Source organism: Cololabis saira, chromosome 11, assembly GCF_033807715.1.
Source record: "Cololabis saira isolate AMF1-May2022 chromosome 11, fColSai1.1, whole genome shotgun sequence".
Lineage (NCBI taxonomy): Eukaryota > Metazoa > Chordata > Actinopteri > Beloniformes > Belonidae > Cololabis > Cololabis saira.
This window is the reverse complement of record NC_084597.1, coordinates 44,417,131-44,433,021: the sequence shown is the minus strand read 5'-3', so window position 1 is coordinate 44,433,021 and position 15,891 is coordinate 44,417,131. Positions and strand designations below refer to the sequence as shown.

At 41.4% G+C, this 15,891-nt stretch overlaps 1 protein-coding gene across 2 annotated transcripts in view; it reads left to right on the top strand.

Moving 5' to 3' along the window:
• Positions 1–2,810: 2,810 nt before the first annotated feature.
• The window catches only part of capslb (calcyphosine-like b), a 13,414-nt gene continuing 333 nt past the window's right edge, over positions 2,811–15,891 (top strand). Inside the window, exons 1-4 of one of the 2 annotated variants that reach the window (XM_061733524.1) lie at positions 2,811–2,982; positions 7,309–7,447; positions 12,000–12,177; positions 14,190–14,399. In XM_061733524.1, the coding sequence (XP_061589508.1) occupies positions 7,311–7,447; positions 12,000–12,177; positions 14,190–14,399 (525 nt within the window). In that variant the 5' untranslated portion in view covers positions 2,811–2,982; positions 7,309–7,310. Of the gene's footprint in view, positions 2,983–7,283; positions 7,448–11,999; positions 12,178–14,189; positions 14,400–15,891 lie in introns of those variants that run through there. The other variant, XM_061733523.1, reaches the window with a different exon arrangement.

The window sequence follows — 15,891 nt, the reverse complement described above, 5'->3', positions numbered from 1 at the left end:
AATTTGACGTCCTCATATGGTCTGTGTAAATGGTAGTGTGTGTGTCACAATGTCCTCATATTGTTTAAGGTGAGATACTTTACAGCAGGGGTCACCAACCCTGGTCCTCGAGGGCCGGTGTCCCTGCAGGTTTTAGATGTTTCCCTGCTTCATTGCACCATGATACAAGTGACTGTGTCATTAAGAGAATTGTGCAGCCCTGGATGACAAGCTGAGGACGATGATTAATTAGAATCAGGTGTGTTAAAGCAGGGAAACATCTAAAACATGCAGGACACCGGCCCTCGAGGACCAGGATTGGTGACCCCTGCTTTACAGTGTTAAGTCTTTCTATAGCGTCTAATATAATGGGCCTAAAGCCTGAATTATGGTTCCGCGTTAAACCAACGCAGAGCCTACACCGTTGCCATGACGCTGTTGTGAAGCCTTCAGACTTCTCCGTCACTACATTTCACCACGGTGCAATACCCCCCCCCAGAGCGCTAGTTGATACTTTGTTTAGTTTCCGGGCGTTTCCGGTCACAGTGAATCAACCAGATAAGGACAACTATTGTTCAAAAAACAAAAAAAATCACACACACACGAAGAAAAGAGCGCTGAAAGTTCACTACTGCTTCACGAACCGGAAATGCGTTGCTACCAAGTGAACCAATCACAGCCCTCTCGGTCTGCGTTGGGTCTGCATCACCTCGACGCCTAGTTACAATTTTTGGGAGGTGACGTCAGTGACGGCGTCAGTGACGGCGTCAGTGACGGCGTCAGTGACGGCGTCAGTGACGGCGTCAGTGACGGCGTCAGTGACGGCGTCAGTGACGGCGGCGTCAGTGACGGCGTAGGCTGTGCGTCGATTTAACGCGGAACCATAATTCAGGCTCAAGCCCTCGTTAAACTAAGATGATCATTAGTTTATCACTGAATTTAACAATGCATTAGTGTGTTTTGCTGCAGACTGACTCCAAGTGTAGAAATCCTGACTCCACCTTCAGGGGAGCTAGAAATGAGCGGGACATCCTCTTCCTCCTTCCAACAGGTTAATACACATTTTTAACTCCAATTTAACACAAAAAAATGTCTCAGTTGGATCCAGTTTATAAGTAAAATACCTTTTCATCAATCAGTTTGGGTAAAAGTTTCACAGTATCCTTATTTCTATGACTTGTATCAGAATACTTTGGCAGAAATACTTTAGTTCATCAATTCTGAGGACTAACAATCTCTTTATACTTCACATTAATCTTCAACTGTCTTCAGTTTATTATCCCTTGTGGTTTGATACATGTTTTAGTCCTTTTGACCTCCTGGTGAAGGGTTTACATGAATCAATTCTTGAGGACGTTGATCCGGTTACATTAGGGTGGGGTTCAGAACTTTCTTTGATACTAACAGAAGAAGTTAGAAGTCAGGAAAATATATTCAACACGTTTGTAGTTTGATTTTCTAAAAAGATGGGGAATGAATTGTCCAATCACATTAGATTAAAAAAAACAACAACATACGAGTACGTCACAATACTAATCTCAGATTCATTGCTGATAACTGTGAATTTCTGGGACGCACACGACTGCGTGGCCCCTGGCTTTACGAATCTAATTCAAACCAATTAACAGAGATCCTCAGGTCACGTGTTTATAGAATGTTCGAGAGCTTACACTGAATTATGTCTGACGGGCGCCCCTTACTTCCGGAAGTAAATAAAATAAAAAACCTTTTGGAACCAAATAAATATTTAAACACATTTAAATTAATTAAAATAATAAAAATTAATTGAATTTAATTTAATTTGAATTACTATTGACACTATTGTCACTCACAGACTGAAATAACACCTTCTTTTAATAATTATATGCAGTACTGGAGTTGAGGGAGGATGGCATTCCCCCCTGAAATAAAAACAGTCCAAATCATCCCCCCTGTAAAACTGCCATCCCCCCTTTCCATCCCTTATGTCATTTTATCAATGAATGTGGTTTTACTGCTATTTCAACATTTAGAGTCATCACAAGAAAAATAACTCCAGAAAAATGTGACAATTTTCACCTGTTTCAGGTAAATTTTCACTTGAAATAAGTAATAAATCTGCCAGTGGGACAAGATTTATCTTCTCATTACAAGCAAAAAAATCTTGTTCCACTGGCAGATTTTTCTACTTATTTCAAGTGAAAATCTACTTGAAACAGGTAAAAATTGTTGTTTTTTTCCAGTGATGGAAATGTGATTGTGTGTGATTGTGTGTGATTGTTTTAAGTGTGATGAGATTTCTTTACTAAAATGAGACATTTTAACTAGAAATAGGACAAATATTCTTGTTAAGATTGTGAGTTTTTGCAGTGATCCATTTTACTTATCCTGTGAAGGACAGAGTCATATTGATAAGTTCAGAAAGTGTTTTTTATTGTTGTGTTTTGATGTATTTGATGTAAGCCCAGTGGATATTTAAAGCTTACAGAAGGCTGCATTTAACTGCTGCTATGTCATTCCTGCAGTATTTCTGCAGCTGTTTTGGTCACTGCTATTATTTGTAATATATTATATTATTTGTAATCAGCACAAATTATCTGTCCCCATATGATAAAATCCACCATCCCCCCCTGATTGTTTTTTTGTACAGCTAGTATACTGATTATATGCATCTTACAGCATGTGTTTTATTTAATTTCAATGTTCTTCTTCTTGTCTTGATTTGATGGGGCGGCGCCCTAGGGCCCTCTACTGACCAGCCGCCACTGGCGCACACTAACTAACTACTTCTAAATGACAGTAATACAGAACACGTTTATTTTGGAAACAACTTACCTGACACGAACTGTTTGCAAGGACATGATTTTTGCGGAAGGTGGATTGTTGCATATTTGGTTTTCCACCCAGCATCACAGGACGCGTCTGCTCTGAAGGAGGAGCAGACGGCGTCTCCATGGCAACCGCAGGTCGTTTGGGGAGGAACAGCGTCTGATAGAATAAACAAACGAAAGTTTGAGCGACACGGTGAGTTTCAGCAGTTTTGTGTCCTCTTCCTGTACGATGTTTTTGTATTTTCTGTTCTTTGTTTTTGCTCGTTCATCTTCTTGCACAAGCGGCCGGTTTTGCAGCTTCCGGCCCTGCTGAGACGGCCAGCTGTAAAAACACTTGAGAGGTGCGGGTATGAACGCAGTACGTGCGTGGACGCGACAGACGGGATAGACGGAGCGTCCTTCTAGGGAACTGGCAACTTATTACCGGGGGAAATTTTTTTTATTTGATTTAATTTACATCTGCCCCATTAAAAGCCTGTTGACAGACTATACAAGAACTGGACACGCCCATGTGACGTCACCTATAGATTGTGTGTGTGTGTGTGTGTGTGTGTGTGTGTGTGTGTGTGTGTGTGTGTGTGTGTGTGTGTGTGTGTGTGTGTGTGTGTGTGTGTGTGTGTGTGTGTGTGTGTGTGTGTGTGTGTGCGCGTGTGTGTACACAAGAAACTTGTAAGATTTTCTGCAGAAGCATACAAGTTTTTTGTACAATTCAACTATGTGGAGCAGAACATGAAGAAAACTGTACTAAAAATTAAAAGCCATACAGGACTGTCTCAGAAAATTAGAATATTGTGATAAAGTTCTTTATTTTCTGTAGTGCAATTAAACAACAAAAATGTCATACATTCTGGATTCATTACAAATCAACTGAAATATTGCAAGCCTTTTATTATTTTAATATTGCTGATCATGGCTTACAGCTTAAAAAAACTCAAATATCCTATCTAAAAAAATTAGAACATTCTGGGAATCTTAATCTTAAACTGTAAGCCTTAATCAGCAATATTAAAATAATTATATTATTTTATTATTTATTATAATATTAAAATGTTAAAATGTCATCCAGAATGTATGACATTTTTGTTTTTTTAATTGCATTACAGAAAATCACAAAATTCCAATTTTCTGAGACAGTCCTGTACATAGAATAAATGTTAAAAATAAAAGGGTAAAGAAAATTATAGATAGATATGGGGAAATAAACGTGTGCTTCTTTATGTGGCTTTAGACATCCTAAGGGGCATCAAGTGTCCTCAGGTCTCTTAAGGTTTCCCCAGGCACTTGATGACACCAAAAGGTGCCTTTTGGTGTTATGTTTGGTTTTAAGCGTCTCCAGGTGTCGTCCAGTGTCCTCAGGCCTCATCAGGTCTTTGGGGAATTTTTGAAACGTTCTCTCCAGAATTTGCTGCTGCTGTTCGTTCATCTTTCCCTTCAACTTGATCAACTTGTGATTTTTTTTCACCTGATTGATCCAGTCTAATACTTAATAAGGTTTACTCATCTTATTGCCATCAACAGTCATGTTAAGATGTCTGAATGCAAAAACAAGGTCAGTTAATCAAGTCCAAAACAAGAGACTATAGCCGTCAGAAACTTGACCTCATCAATTTCGACCACTCTTTAGGTCTGAGAAAGTACACCAAGGCAACCAGCACGTAGACAAAGCCAGCGAAGAATGGATGAATGACCTGGGCTTTCATTAAAGTGGATGAAAACCAGGTGTGTAAAACCACAGCCCACATGGAGGAGCCGCATAGCAGCCAGAAAGGATCTTGACAATTTGTGCCACTCTTTGAAATCTCAGTCTTACATATTGATCACAGTTTTCCTGATGGGATTTTCCAGCCTAAAATAAGACCACATTAACAACAAAACATTTATGTTAGCTGTAGGTGATTCCAACAACCCACATTGCTCCTTCAATAAACTAAAAACAAGAAGTATCAAGGCAGTATTTGCATAGTGCCCTGTGCTGGATTTTAAAGATGGAAAGATTTGATTCCAAATTACGTTATATATTTTAGGTTGTCCCGACATCTTTCAATATACTTAGATATTGTCAGATGCTCTGTGGTGTATATTTATTGTTATAGTAGGTAGATAAGGTCATTTCATATGCATATTCAGCATTATAATATTATAATTTTGGCTCTAGATTACCTGGCCAGGTAGAGCTCTTCCTCTTTTCTCTGTATTTGGTAGTTTTTGATAGTATTTGTTAGGGCCCGAGCACTTACAGTGCGAAGGCCCTATTGTATCTGTAGGAATTTTTCTTTCTTCTTTCTTCTTTCTTCTTTATTTTTCTGACGAAATGAGCTCCTTTTTTGCACCCCTAAACGTGCCCCAAAAGTCACCAAATTTTGCATGCAAGTCAGGCCTGGTGAAAAATTTGATATTTAATGGTAAAGTCTGGCCCTCGGCAGGAGGGTCCCCCCTGATGAGCCTGGTCCTGCTCAAGGTTTCTTCCCTCCTAAAGGGGAGTTTTTCCTTGCCACTGTTTGGCTTAAGGTTTTTCTCCCACTAGGGGAGTTTTTACCTGCCATTGTTTATGTAATAACTGCTCGGGGGTCATGTTCTGGGTATGGGTCTCTGTAAAGCGTCTAGAGACAACTCTGTTGTATTAGACGCTATATAAATAAAATTGAATTGAATTGAATTGAATGGTTTGCATTAATGGGCGTGGCCTAACGGCTCAACAGCGCCCCCTAGAAAACTTTGTGCCTCAAGCCCCACAATACGGTTTGACGTACATGCACGAAAATCGGTACACATCTGTATCATGTCGCAACCGAACAGGAAGTCGGCCATTTTGAATTAATCGTGTAATTTTGGCGCAATTTATGCCATTCCTTCGGCAGTTAATACGGCCCGAACCGTAACGTGCACCCAGGTGTGTTATACATCAAAATGTGCGTCTCCATACTGCAACGACGCGCATTACTTTTCTCTTTCAAAAGTGTTACCGTGGCGACGCTAGATGCCAAAAATCTGATTGGTCCATACAGAAAAAAATTTGTGCCTCAAGCCCCACAATACGGTTTGACGTACATGCACGAAAATCAGTACACACCTGTATCATGTCGCAACTTAAAGAAAAGTCTCTTGGCGCCATGGCCGAAACCCAACAGGAAGTCGGCCATTTTGAACATTCTGAATTAATCGTGTAATTTTGGCGCAATTTATGCCATTTCTTCGGACGTTAATACGGCCTGAACCGTAACGTGCACCCAAGTGTGTTATACATCAAAATGTTCGTCTCCATCCTGTGACGATGTGCATTACTTTTCTCATTCAAAAGCGTTACCGATGCTAGATGCCAAAAAGCGCGCCCCCCTTCATCTGATTGGTCCATATTTGATAGTTCCCCAAAAGTCACCAAATTTTGCATGCAAGCCAGGCCTGGTAATACATTTTATATTTAATGGTTTGCATTAATGGGCGTGGCAAAATGGCTCAACAGCGCCCCCTAGAAAACTTTGTGCCTCAAGCCCCACAATACGGTTTGACGTACATGCACGAAAATCGCTACACACCTGTATCATGTCGCAACTTAAAGAAAAGTGTCTTGGCGCCATGGCCGAAACCGAACAGGAAGTCGGCCTGGTGTTATACATCAAAATGTGCATCTCCATCCTGCGACGACGCGCATTACTTTTCTCAGTCAAAAGCGTTAGCGTGGCGAGGATAGACGCCAAAAAGCGCACCCTCCCTTCATCTGATTGGTCCGTATTTGATAGTTTCTACTTTCTGCCATAACTTTTGAATGGTTTGATATAAAGAGTCATAGGTGGTGTCACCGGACTCGGTTTTAAGTCCTTGAACATAATTGGTGCAAATTAGCCCCGCCCCTGCTTCTGATTGGTCAATATTTGATAGTCTCTATTCTCTGCCATAACTTTTGAACGGATTGTGATAAAGACATGTGGGTGGTGCCATCGGACTCGGTATTGAGTCCTTGACCTTCATTGGCCTGAATTAGCCCCGCCCCTTCTTCTGATTGGTCAGTATTTGATAGATCCTATTTTCTGCAATAACTTTTGAATGGTTTGATATAGAGAGTCGTGGCTGGTGTCATCCGCTAAATGTCCAGGCCTGAAGAATCTACATACAAGTCATACAAGCTTCCACTGCAGCCTGAACGTGCACAGGGGTGCGAGGGCCCGTTCATCGCTGCTTGCAACTTTAATTGGTTTTATGTTTCTAATGGCTTCAAGTTGTTATTTGTGATTTTTGGAGAGTTTGATGCTTTTCAATATGTTTAGTTTAGTTTAGTGGTTTTGGTTGTTTTTCAGTTGTTTTTTAATTTTTTGGCAAGGATTTCTATGGCTTTTTGGTAATTATTTGCAGACTTTCCCTTGTTGCCTTGTTAACCTTTGCCAACATCAGTCATAGAGACATCTGCTCTGTTTCAACCATTGTGATTCCATATTTGACTGTTTCCCAGTTTTCCACTAATCCCAGAACTCCATGCTCACAGATCTGCCATCCTAACAGACATGTTTGATGTATGTGATGTCAGGAATGGCAGGGACGTCCAGACATGACCGGGACATGGCCATGAGGGCCCAACAGCAGTTGTCCGGGGTTTCCGACCCTGTGGAGAGACTCCGTCTGCAGTGCTTGACCCGCGGCTCAAGTGGAATCAAAGGTCTGGGCAGGTGAGCTCCGTCCACATCACAGTCAGTGTGGAGACAGGTGAGCATGGATTACATGTAGTCCTGTAGAGGCTGACAACTGCAGGTTTACTCAGTACTTAATCTGATTGGTGCACCAAGGCATTGTCCTGCCATCACAGGAGTGGAAATGAGCTTTGCCAAGGACACTGATACAACCCCAGACCATCACAGAGCCTGGACTCTAAACTGGTTGCTGATAAACAGAACGCTCTTTTTCCTCTGTAGTTTAGAGCACACAGTGCTAACTTAAGATCTGGAATACTGATTGGGAACAGAAATAAGAGTTTCATCTCCGTATAAACTGAAATATACAGTGCCCAGCATAAATGAGTACACCCCCTTTGAAAAGTAACATTTTATACAATATCTCATTGAAAACAAACAACATTTCCAAGATGTGCACAGGTTACGTTTAATACAGCATCTGTTGAACTTTTGACTTAAAACAAAGGTTAATAATATAACTCAGATGCCATATTTTCCTTTTTTAGTCAAATTAGTGTGGTGCAAAAATGAGTACACCCCACAAGAAAAACTACTAAATTTAGTACATTTAGTACTTTGTATGGCCTCCATTATTTTTAATGACAGCTTCAAGTCTCATGGGCATGGAATGCACAAGTTGGCGACATTTGGCAACATCAATCTTTTTCCATTCTTCTACAATGACCTCTTTCAGAGATTGGATGTTGGATGGAGAGTGATGCTCAACCTGTCTCTTTAGAATTCCCCAAAGATGTTCAATTGGGTTCAGATCAGGTGACATACTTGGCCACGGAATCACTCTCACCATGTTCCTTTTCAGAAAGCCAGCAGTGGCTTTAGATGTGTGCTTAGGATCATTGTCGTGTTGGAAAAGGGCACGACGACCAAGGGCAAGAAGTGATGGAAGCATCTTAGTTTTCAGTATAGAGCAGTACATTTCTGAATTCATGATGCCATCAATGAAATGCAGCTCCCCAACACCAGCAGCACTCATGCAGCCCCACATAAGGACACTACCCCCTCCATGTTTCACTGTGGGCACCATGCACTTTTCTTTGTATTCCTCACCCTTGCGACGCCAGACAGTGTTGAAGCCATCGGTTCCAAAAAGATTGATTTTGGTCTCATCACTCCACAGTATAGAGTCCCAGTAGCGCTCACCTTTGTCGGCATGTGCCCTGGCAAACTCTAGACTTTTTGGAACCGATGGCTTCAACACTGTCTGGCGTCGCAAGGGTGAGGAATACAAAGAAAAGTGCATGGTGCCCACAGTGAAACATGGAGGGGGTAGTGTCCTTATGTGGGGCTGCATGAGTGCTGCTGGTGTTGGGGAGCTGCATTTCATTGAATTCATCATGAATTCAGAAATGTACTGCTCTGTACTGAAAACTAAGATGCTTCCATCACTTCTTGCCCTTGGTCGTCGTGCCCTTTTCCAACACGACAATGATCCTAAGCACACATCTAAAGCCACTGCTGGCTTTCTGAAAAGGAACATGGTGAGAGTGATTCCGTGGCCAAGTATGTCACCTGATCTGAACCCAATTGAACATCTTTGGGGAATTCTAAAGAGACAGGTTGAGCATCACTCTCCATCCAACATCCAATCTCTGAAAGAGGTCATTGTAGAAGAATGGAAAAAGATTGATGTTGCCAAATGTCGCCAACTTGTGCATTCCATGCCCATGAGACTTGAAGCTGTCATTAAAAATAATGGAGGCCATACAAAGTACTAAATGTACTAAATTTAGTAGTTTTTCTTGTGGGGTGTACTCATTTTTGCACCACACTAATTTGACTAAAAAAGGAAAATATGGCATCTGAGTTATATTATTAACCTTTGTTTTAAGTCAAAAGTTCAACAGATGCTGTATTAAACGTAACCTGTGCACATCTTGGAAATGTTGTTTGTTTTCAATGAGATATTGTATAAAATGTTACTTTTCAAAGGGGGTGTACTCATTTATGCTGGGCACTGTATATTAACTAACACAAGATGATGCTGAGTGCAAGCATGTAGAAAAATAGATCCTCTTTACAGAGCCTTGTGGTACTCCTTAGTTATGACAATCCATGTGTCCATGGTGAGGGTCCATACCATACTTGCATGAGCAATATTAGTATATTTTATGTTCTCTGCAGCTGTGAAGTATCTGAAATACAAGAAATACAAAAATGTTTGTTTAATGTTATTGATAGCATAGTCTTAGGTGGTGACCAACAAGGTAATTAATAGTCATTAATTAATAAACAAATCATTAATAGTGGCATATCTACATGAGTGATCTTTGTGTCCATTTATAAGTTATGTTCATAATTCCAGAAAATAAAATTTACTCGTAAATTAGGATAGTCAATAACAAGGCGAGTGTGAATTACATCATCCATCCATCCATGGTAAACCTTTGACATTTTATTACTGAGTAATTGCTATTGTACCCAAGTTAGCTTTAGTGTCACTTTTGCTGCAGAAGATCATCCAGTGGCCATTACAAGTTATTGCCAATAAGCAACCTCTATTAAACAGCACAAATCCTCTCTGTGGTGCTGTGGTAATGTCCTTTTTAGGTTTTCTGGGCCAGGGTGTCGACTGGTAAAATCAGTACAATGTCGATTCACCCTGATTGGTTGTATGACATGCAGGAGTGCAGGTTCTGAGCCTGAGTGGGTAATCTCCATTGATCCATCTATCCTTCCATCCATCCATCATCAATACCTTTTTATTCCGATTCAGGATAACAGCGATCTGCTGGAGTGAGTCTCTCCCAACTTTCCTCAGGTGAGAGGCAGAGGTTCAAATGGTTACCAGTCCATTGAAGGGGCCACATACAGATAAACCAGCACACCCATACGCACTCCTACAGTATATGGACAATTTAAAATCACCAATTTACCTGACATACAGTACATGCTTTTGGACTACTCAAATGAAATCACATGCCCTAACATGCCAACTTTGAACTTTTGGGCTGCTATTAGTGATGCAATTTAGCTGCCGGGCCGTATAAAATTAGAAAATTAGAATATTGTGATAAAGTTCTTTATTTTCTGTAATGCAATTAAAAAAACAAAAATGTCATACATTCTGGATTCATTACAAATCAACTGAAATATTGCAAGCCTTTTATTATTTAGCTGCCGGGCCGTATAACTGCAAGTTTTATATCAATGAGACAACGTTTTGTGCCAAATGTTTTTGCAGTTGAACTCACCGCCTCATTGCATGCGCTTGTGGGGCCAGAGAGCTTAAGGTGAAAGTTTGAAGGGAATCTGACCACCTTTAGTTTTAGTGTGACCCCTTGGCATCTAAGGCCCCCTAAGTTTCATAGTGAGTAAGAAAGGGTATGGCCACCGGACAAGATGTTTAATGCCTATATCTGTGAATGGGTCCAGAGTGATTCTACTGGACATCTGTTGTCCACTTCTTATACTTTAATATTAAACAAGGTATATGCAATGGACACCATTCAAGCCCTTATAAATCAAAAACTGGTGATGTTGGGCCGTTGGGAACATGCCAATCATATGTCGATCAACGTAGATTTGGCTATGAGCAGAGCTGCCTGCAGACGTTTACAGCAGAATATACCATTTCATATGTTTATTTGATGGTAAAATAAAAAATAACTGCTGCATTTAGCCGACGCTGGATTAGTACAAAATGCTGACTGCTTTGCTAAGCATGTTAGCATGACGATAACAGGAGGAAGTGATAGTAGCTAGCCATTGGCTGAGCTGACTGTGAGTCAATAATATTAGAAATGAAACAGCTCAGAGTTGTCATGGATGTGAATATTATTATATTATATTATTAACCCGCTTTAGCGCTAAAGCGGGTATAAATAATGGATGGATGGATATATTATTAACAGGTCCTGACTGTTGTTTGTGCTTATGCACCAATGAGCAGCTCAGAATACCCCCCATTTTTGGAGTCCTTGGGTTAGGGTGCTGGAGGGAGCGCCCACAGGGGACTCCCTCGTTCTGCTGGGGAACTTCAATAGTCAAGTGGGCAATGACAGTGGAAGGGTGGGATTTGGTGGAACTGCCCCTTCGATCTGAACCCCAGTGGCGTTTTGTTATTGGACTTTTGTGCTTGTCAAGGATCGTCCAGTACAAACACCATGTTACAGCGTTAGGGTGTCCGCATGTGCACTTGGCATCAAGCTGTTTGCCTGCAAAAGTTGAGGTCATTGGAGACCCTACATGTCGGTTCAGGAACTAAATATATTATCACTTCCTTGAAGGTGATAGTTTGGGAGGGTGGTGGTGGTGGTCTAGTGGCTACAGAGGTGGGCTTGGGTCTGGAGGACCAGGTTCAAGGCCCAGAATGGCAACCAAGATGAACCACCTTGGGCCCCTGAGCAAGGCCTTAACCCTAATTGTTCCATGAAAATGTGAGTCGCTTTGGATAAAAGCATCTGCTAAATGACAGTAGTAGTAGTAGTAGTAGTAGTTTAGTAAGCTGGATGTCACCTTTTAAAGGACATAGGACCACTTATCATAGACGTTTGAAAGAATCTTTCCATTATTATTTTCTGAACATTAGAACCTTCAAAATAATGGACGACAACAACAACCGGTCACTGGACTTTAAGGAGTTCCAGAAGGGTCTGAACGACTACGGGCTGCTGATTGAGAAAGACGAGGCCTCACTTCTGTTTCAGCGGTTTGACCATGATGGTAGTGGGACCATTAACTTCGACGAGTTCCTCACCACTCTGAGGGTAAGTGACAGTATTGCAGATTTCAGCTCAAAGGGCTCTGTTTCAGTGAACAAACAACCTAAAATAACTCCAACCAAAGATGTTTATTTACAAGACTCTCTTTAGAGACTACAATAATTTCACAGTCCCCCAGGCACTCCTGCATAAAAAGTTGATCACGTCCTAATTGGATACAGTCGGTGCTGTTCCCCAAATTTCTGCTCCACAGCTCCCCACAGCTGAGCCTAAACAACACTCCAACACCTAATTCCCCAGCATCTGAATTAGGCTATGGGGCCATCATGCCATAACCCTCCCACCCTCACACCAGCAGTGCACACTTCCCAGCAATTACAGGCCATAAAATCAAGCCATAATCTGATTCAGCATTTTTTCATTGCCTATGTGATCAGCATGGGGGTTAGAATGAGCGGACACGAAAACCATTTCTCATTGGCTTTTCTACACCAGTCTGGGCGTCATGACTCATCTGATAAATCTTATATCTCATAACAGAAAATTGTGGCTATTTAAGCACTACATCAGGGCATGCCATGTTCAATTTTCAATTCAATTCAGTTTAATCTATATGGCATCTATTACAACAGAAGTTGTCTCTAGGTGCCTTCCAGAGACCCAGAACATGACCCCCAAGCAATTATGACATAAACAATGGCAGGTAATAACTCCTGTTTAGGAGGGAAGAAAGCTTGAGCAGAACCTGGCAGGGGGCAGGAAAAGGGAGATCGGAAAGAGGGAATGAAGAACAGAGAGCAGAGACACAGACACAATGGTTAGTTGGTGTACTACAGGGATGACTAACAGATTTAGATAGCAGGCACTGAATTGGTCAGCGTAGCTCTATAGCAGCATATCTAGGATGAAGCTCTGTTTAAGACCAGCTGCTCTAGTCTGGTCCTGTAGCTGTGGCTATGACTACGGACCCTAACACACTAGAGTTTATATTAACTAGAGGCTTTACTAACACTAACGTTTTAAGTTTGGTTTCAAAGGTGGAGGTGGTGTCAGCCTCCTAAACCCAAATTGGTAGCCGGTTCCATAGCAACAACAGATAAAATCACCAGGCCCATGGCACCAGGTTTATATGGCTCCTCCTGTAATTGGTGGGCCCACAGGAGACCAGATCCATGTAGTTCACTACTTTGTGTCAATAAGAGCTGGTGTCAGTCTCCTTTAAAACTACGGAGTCCAATGTGGTTTTGGTGTGTAACTACACGAAAACCATGTTGGACTCCGCATAGACGGGTGTCCTTAGCGCATTATGTCATTATGATAACTTTACTGAAGTACTCTTTGCCAATATCTTCAAATTTGCTTCGATGTTGCCCACTCTGGCACCTAACTATGGTTGCTGGAGTTGGCCTGACATGTCTCAAAAAACAGTTGCCAACGGTTGGAGACCTGAAGCGAGTGGTGTTCCTTTTAGGACGATGCTTCCTCCGAACCGTCACCCAGCTACCCTGGCTATCTGGCTGCTCCAGAGCTGTAGGGGAGCGGCTAAAAGTGCTTCTCTAGGTTGGTCCACTGTTACTTAAGCTTGGCTAGCAGCCAAGTCTACCGGACTAATGGTGGCAGAGGAGGAGGTCATGCTAAGACACTAAAAGCCTGAAATTGTACTGGTGTTTGGTGACAATGAAAGTTACAAAAGGGAAAAGGTGCAAATGCGCAATTGAAAACAGAAGTTTACCAGATATAGTATTATATTACCAGAAAATAAGCCAAGTTTAGATTAAAAACATTTGAAGAATCCGCAACACCATGAAAATGGCAACAGACTGCAAACAACAAACAGCAAATTATGCACATTACCGCCAAAACATATGACGATTGATTTTCATTACTTGTTCAAAGGCTGATTGTAGAGTATCATCCTGGGACTCCTGGGATGGAAGCTTTCTGGAAAATGGCTGGAAATGTACCTGAAATATTTCCTTCTCTTCCACTCCCGTGGACCTCAGTCAGGAGGAGTTGTATGAACAGATGATTACTGCAGTGTTTGTCGTCACCTACAGCCGCCCATGTCCAAGTCCCGAAAGGAGGTGGTCATGCAAGCGTTTCGGAAACTTGACAAAACCGGAGACGGGGTTATCACCATTGAGGACCTGCGGGGAATTTACAACCCCAGGTACCATCCCAAGTATCAGAATGGAGATTGGACGGAGGAGCAGGTGTTCAGAACATTCTTGGACAACTTCGATTCTCCGTACGACAAAGATGGAAAGGTACGGGTTTATTTCAGTGGGTCAGAGTCTGATGGGACGGTTTTTCAGGTTGTTGAAGTATTCCGTCTCATTGTACAAAAGTTTGATAATCATCTTTTGTTGTGGAAAACACTGCCGATGTGCTGTGTTCCTCTTTGAAGGTGACTCTGGAGGAATTTCTGAATTACTATGATGGTGTAAGTGCCTCCATCGATACCGATTATAGTGATGATGAGAAATGCATGGAAACTCAGAGTGAGCCATGTTATGGTAAAAGAACCAAAATACACAGAAGACCATACAGACCTCTCGGGTCTTCTGGTTCAGGTCTCCTCTGTGTCCCCAGAATCAGAACCAAACACGGAGAAGCAGCATTCAGCTTTTATGTCCCACAGATCTGGAACAAACTTCCAGAAAACTGCAGGAATGCTGAAACCCTCAGTTCCTTTAAATCAAGGTTAAGAACTCAACTGTTGACAGCTGCCTTTGACTGAATTATTTAAACTATTTTGACTTTAACTTTGTTAATTTTTGTACTAAATTGTAACTCTGGCTTAAGTCTAGCTTCTCTTTATTCTGCCACTGCACTGTAACTTTTTTTTTTCCTCTTCACTTTTCATATTTTTATTATGTAAAGCACCTTGAATTGCTTGATATGTGCTATACAAATACACTTGCCTTGCCATTTCTTGCTATTCTGACTCATTCCTCACCTTGTAGAACAGTTTAATTTCCGTCTGACTCAGATCTTCTTGGTATTGACGTCACTCAGATCCACTTCTTTCATCTCTGTTCATGAGTGACAGATTCAAACGGCTTCTGCTTGGCTCTGTGGAATTGTCTGACCCGCTCCTCATCCTCCTCCGGTGCGTCCGAAATGCCATACTAAAAAGTATATACTAAAAAGTATACTTAAGTTCGGCACACTTTTGAGTAAATATCAGTAGTGTGCATTAATTCGGACGTACTATTAAGAGCGCACACGGCACTTCCTGCCGTAGGGAGGGGGGGGGGTTGGTAACCTGTCACAACAGCGGTAGCAGCACCACTCCGCTCTTTCACGTTTATTCTGGCCGAAACAAGATGACATTATATAATATTATTATATACGAATATTATAATATTAATATTATATATAATACAGGACTGTCTCAGAAAATTAGAATATTGTGATTTTCTGTAATGCAATTACAAAAACAAAAATGTCATACATTCTGGATTCATTACAAATCAACTGAAATATGACAAGCCTTTTATTATTTTAATATGGCTGATTATGCTTTACAGCTTAAGAAAACTCAAATATCCTATCTCAAAAAATTGGAATATTCTGGGAATCTTAATCTTAAAGTATGGATAGAGCATACTATTGAGTATGTTCTAATGTTTCGGACGCACTAAAAAATCTCGCATACTCATTTTGCATACTCATTAGGGTGGAAGTGTGGGATTTCGGACGCAGCCCTCTTCTGCTTTCTCATCCACCTCCTCCCAGCAGACCTCCCCTACCACC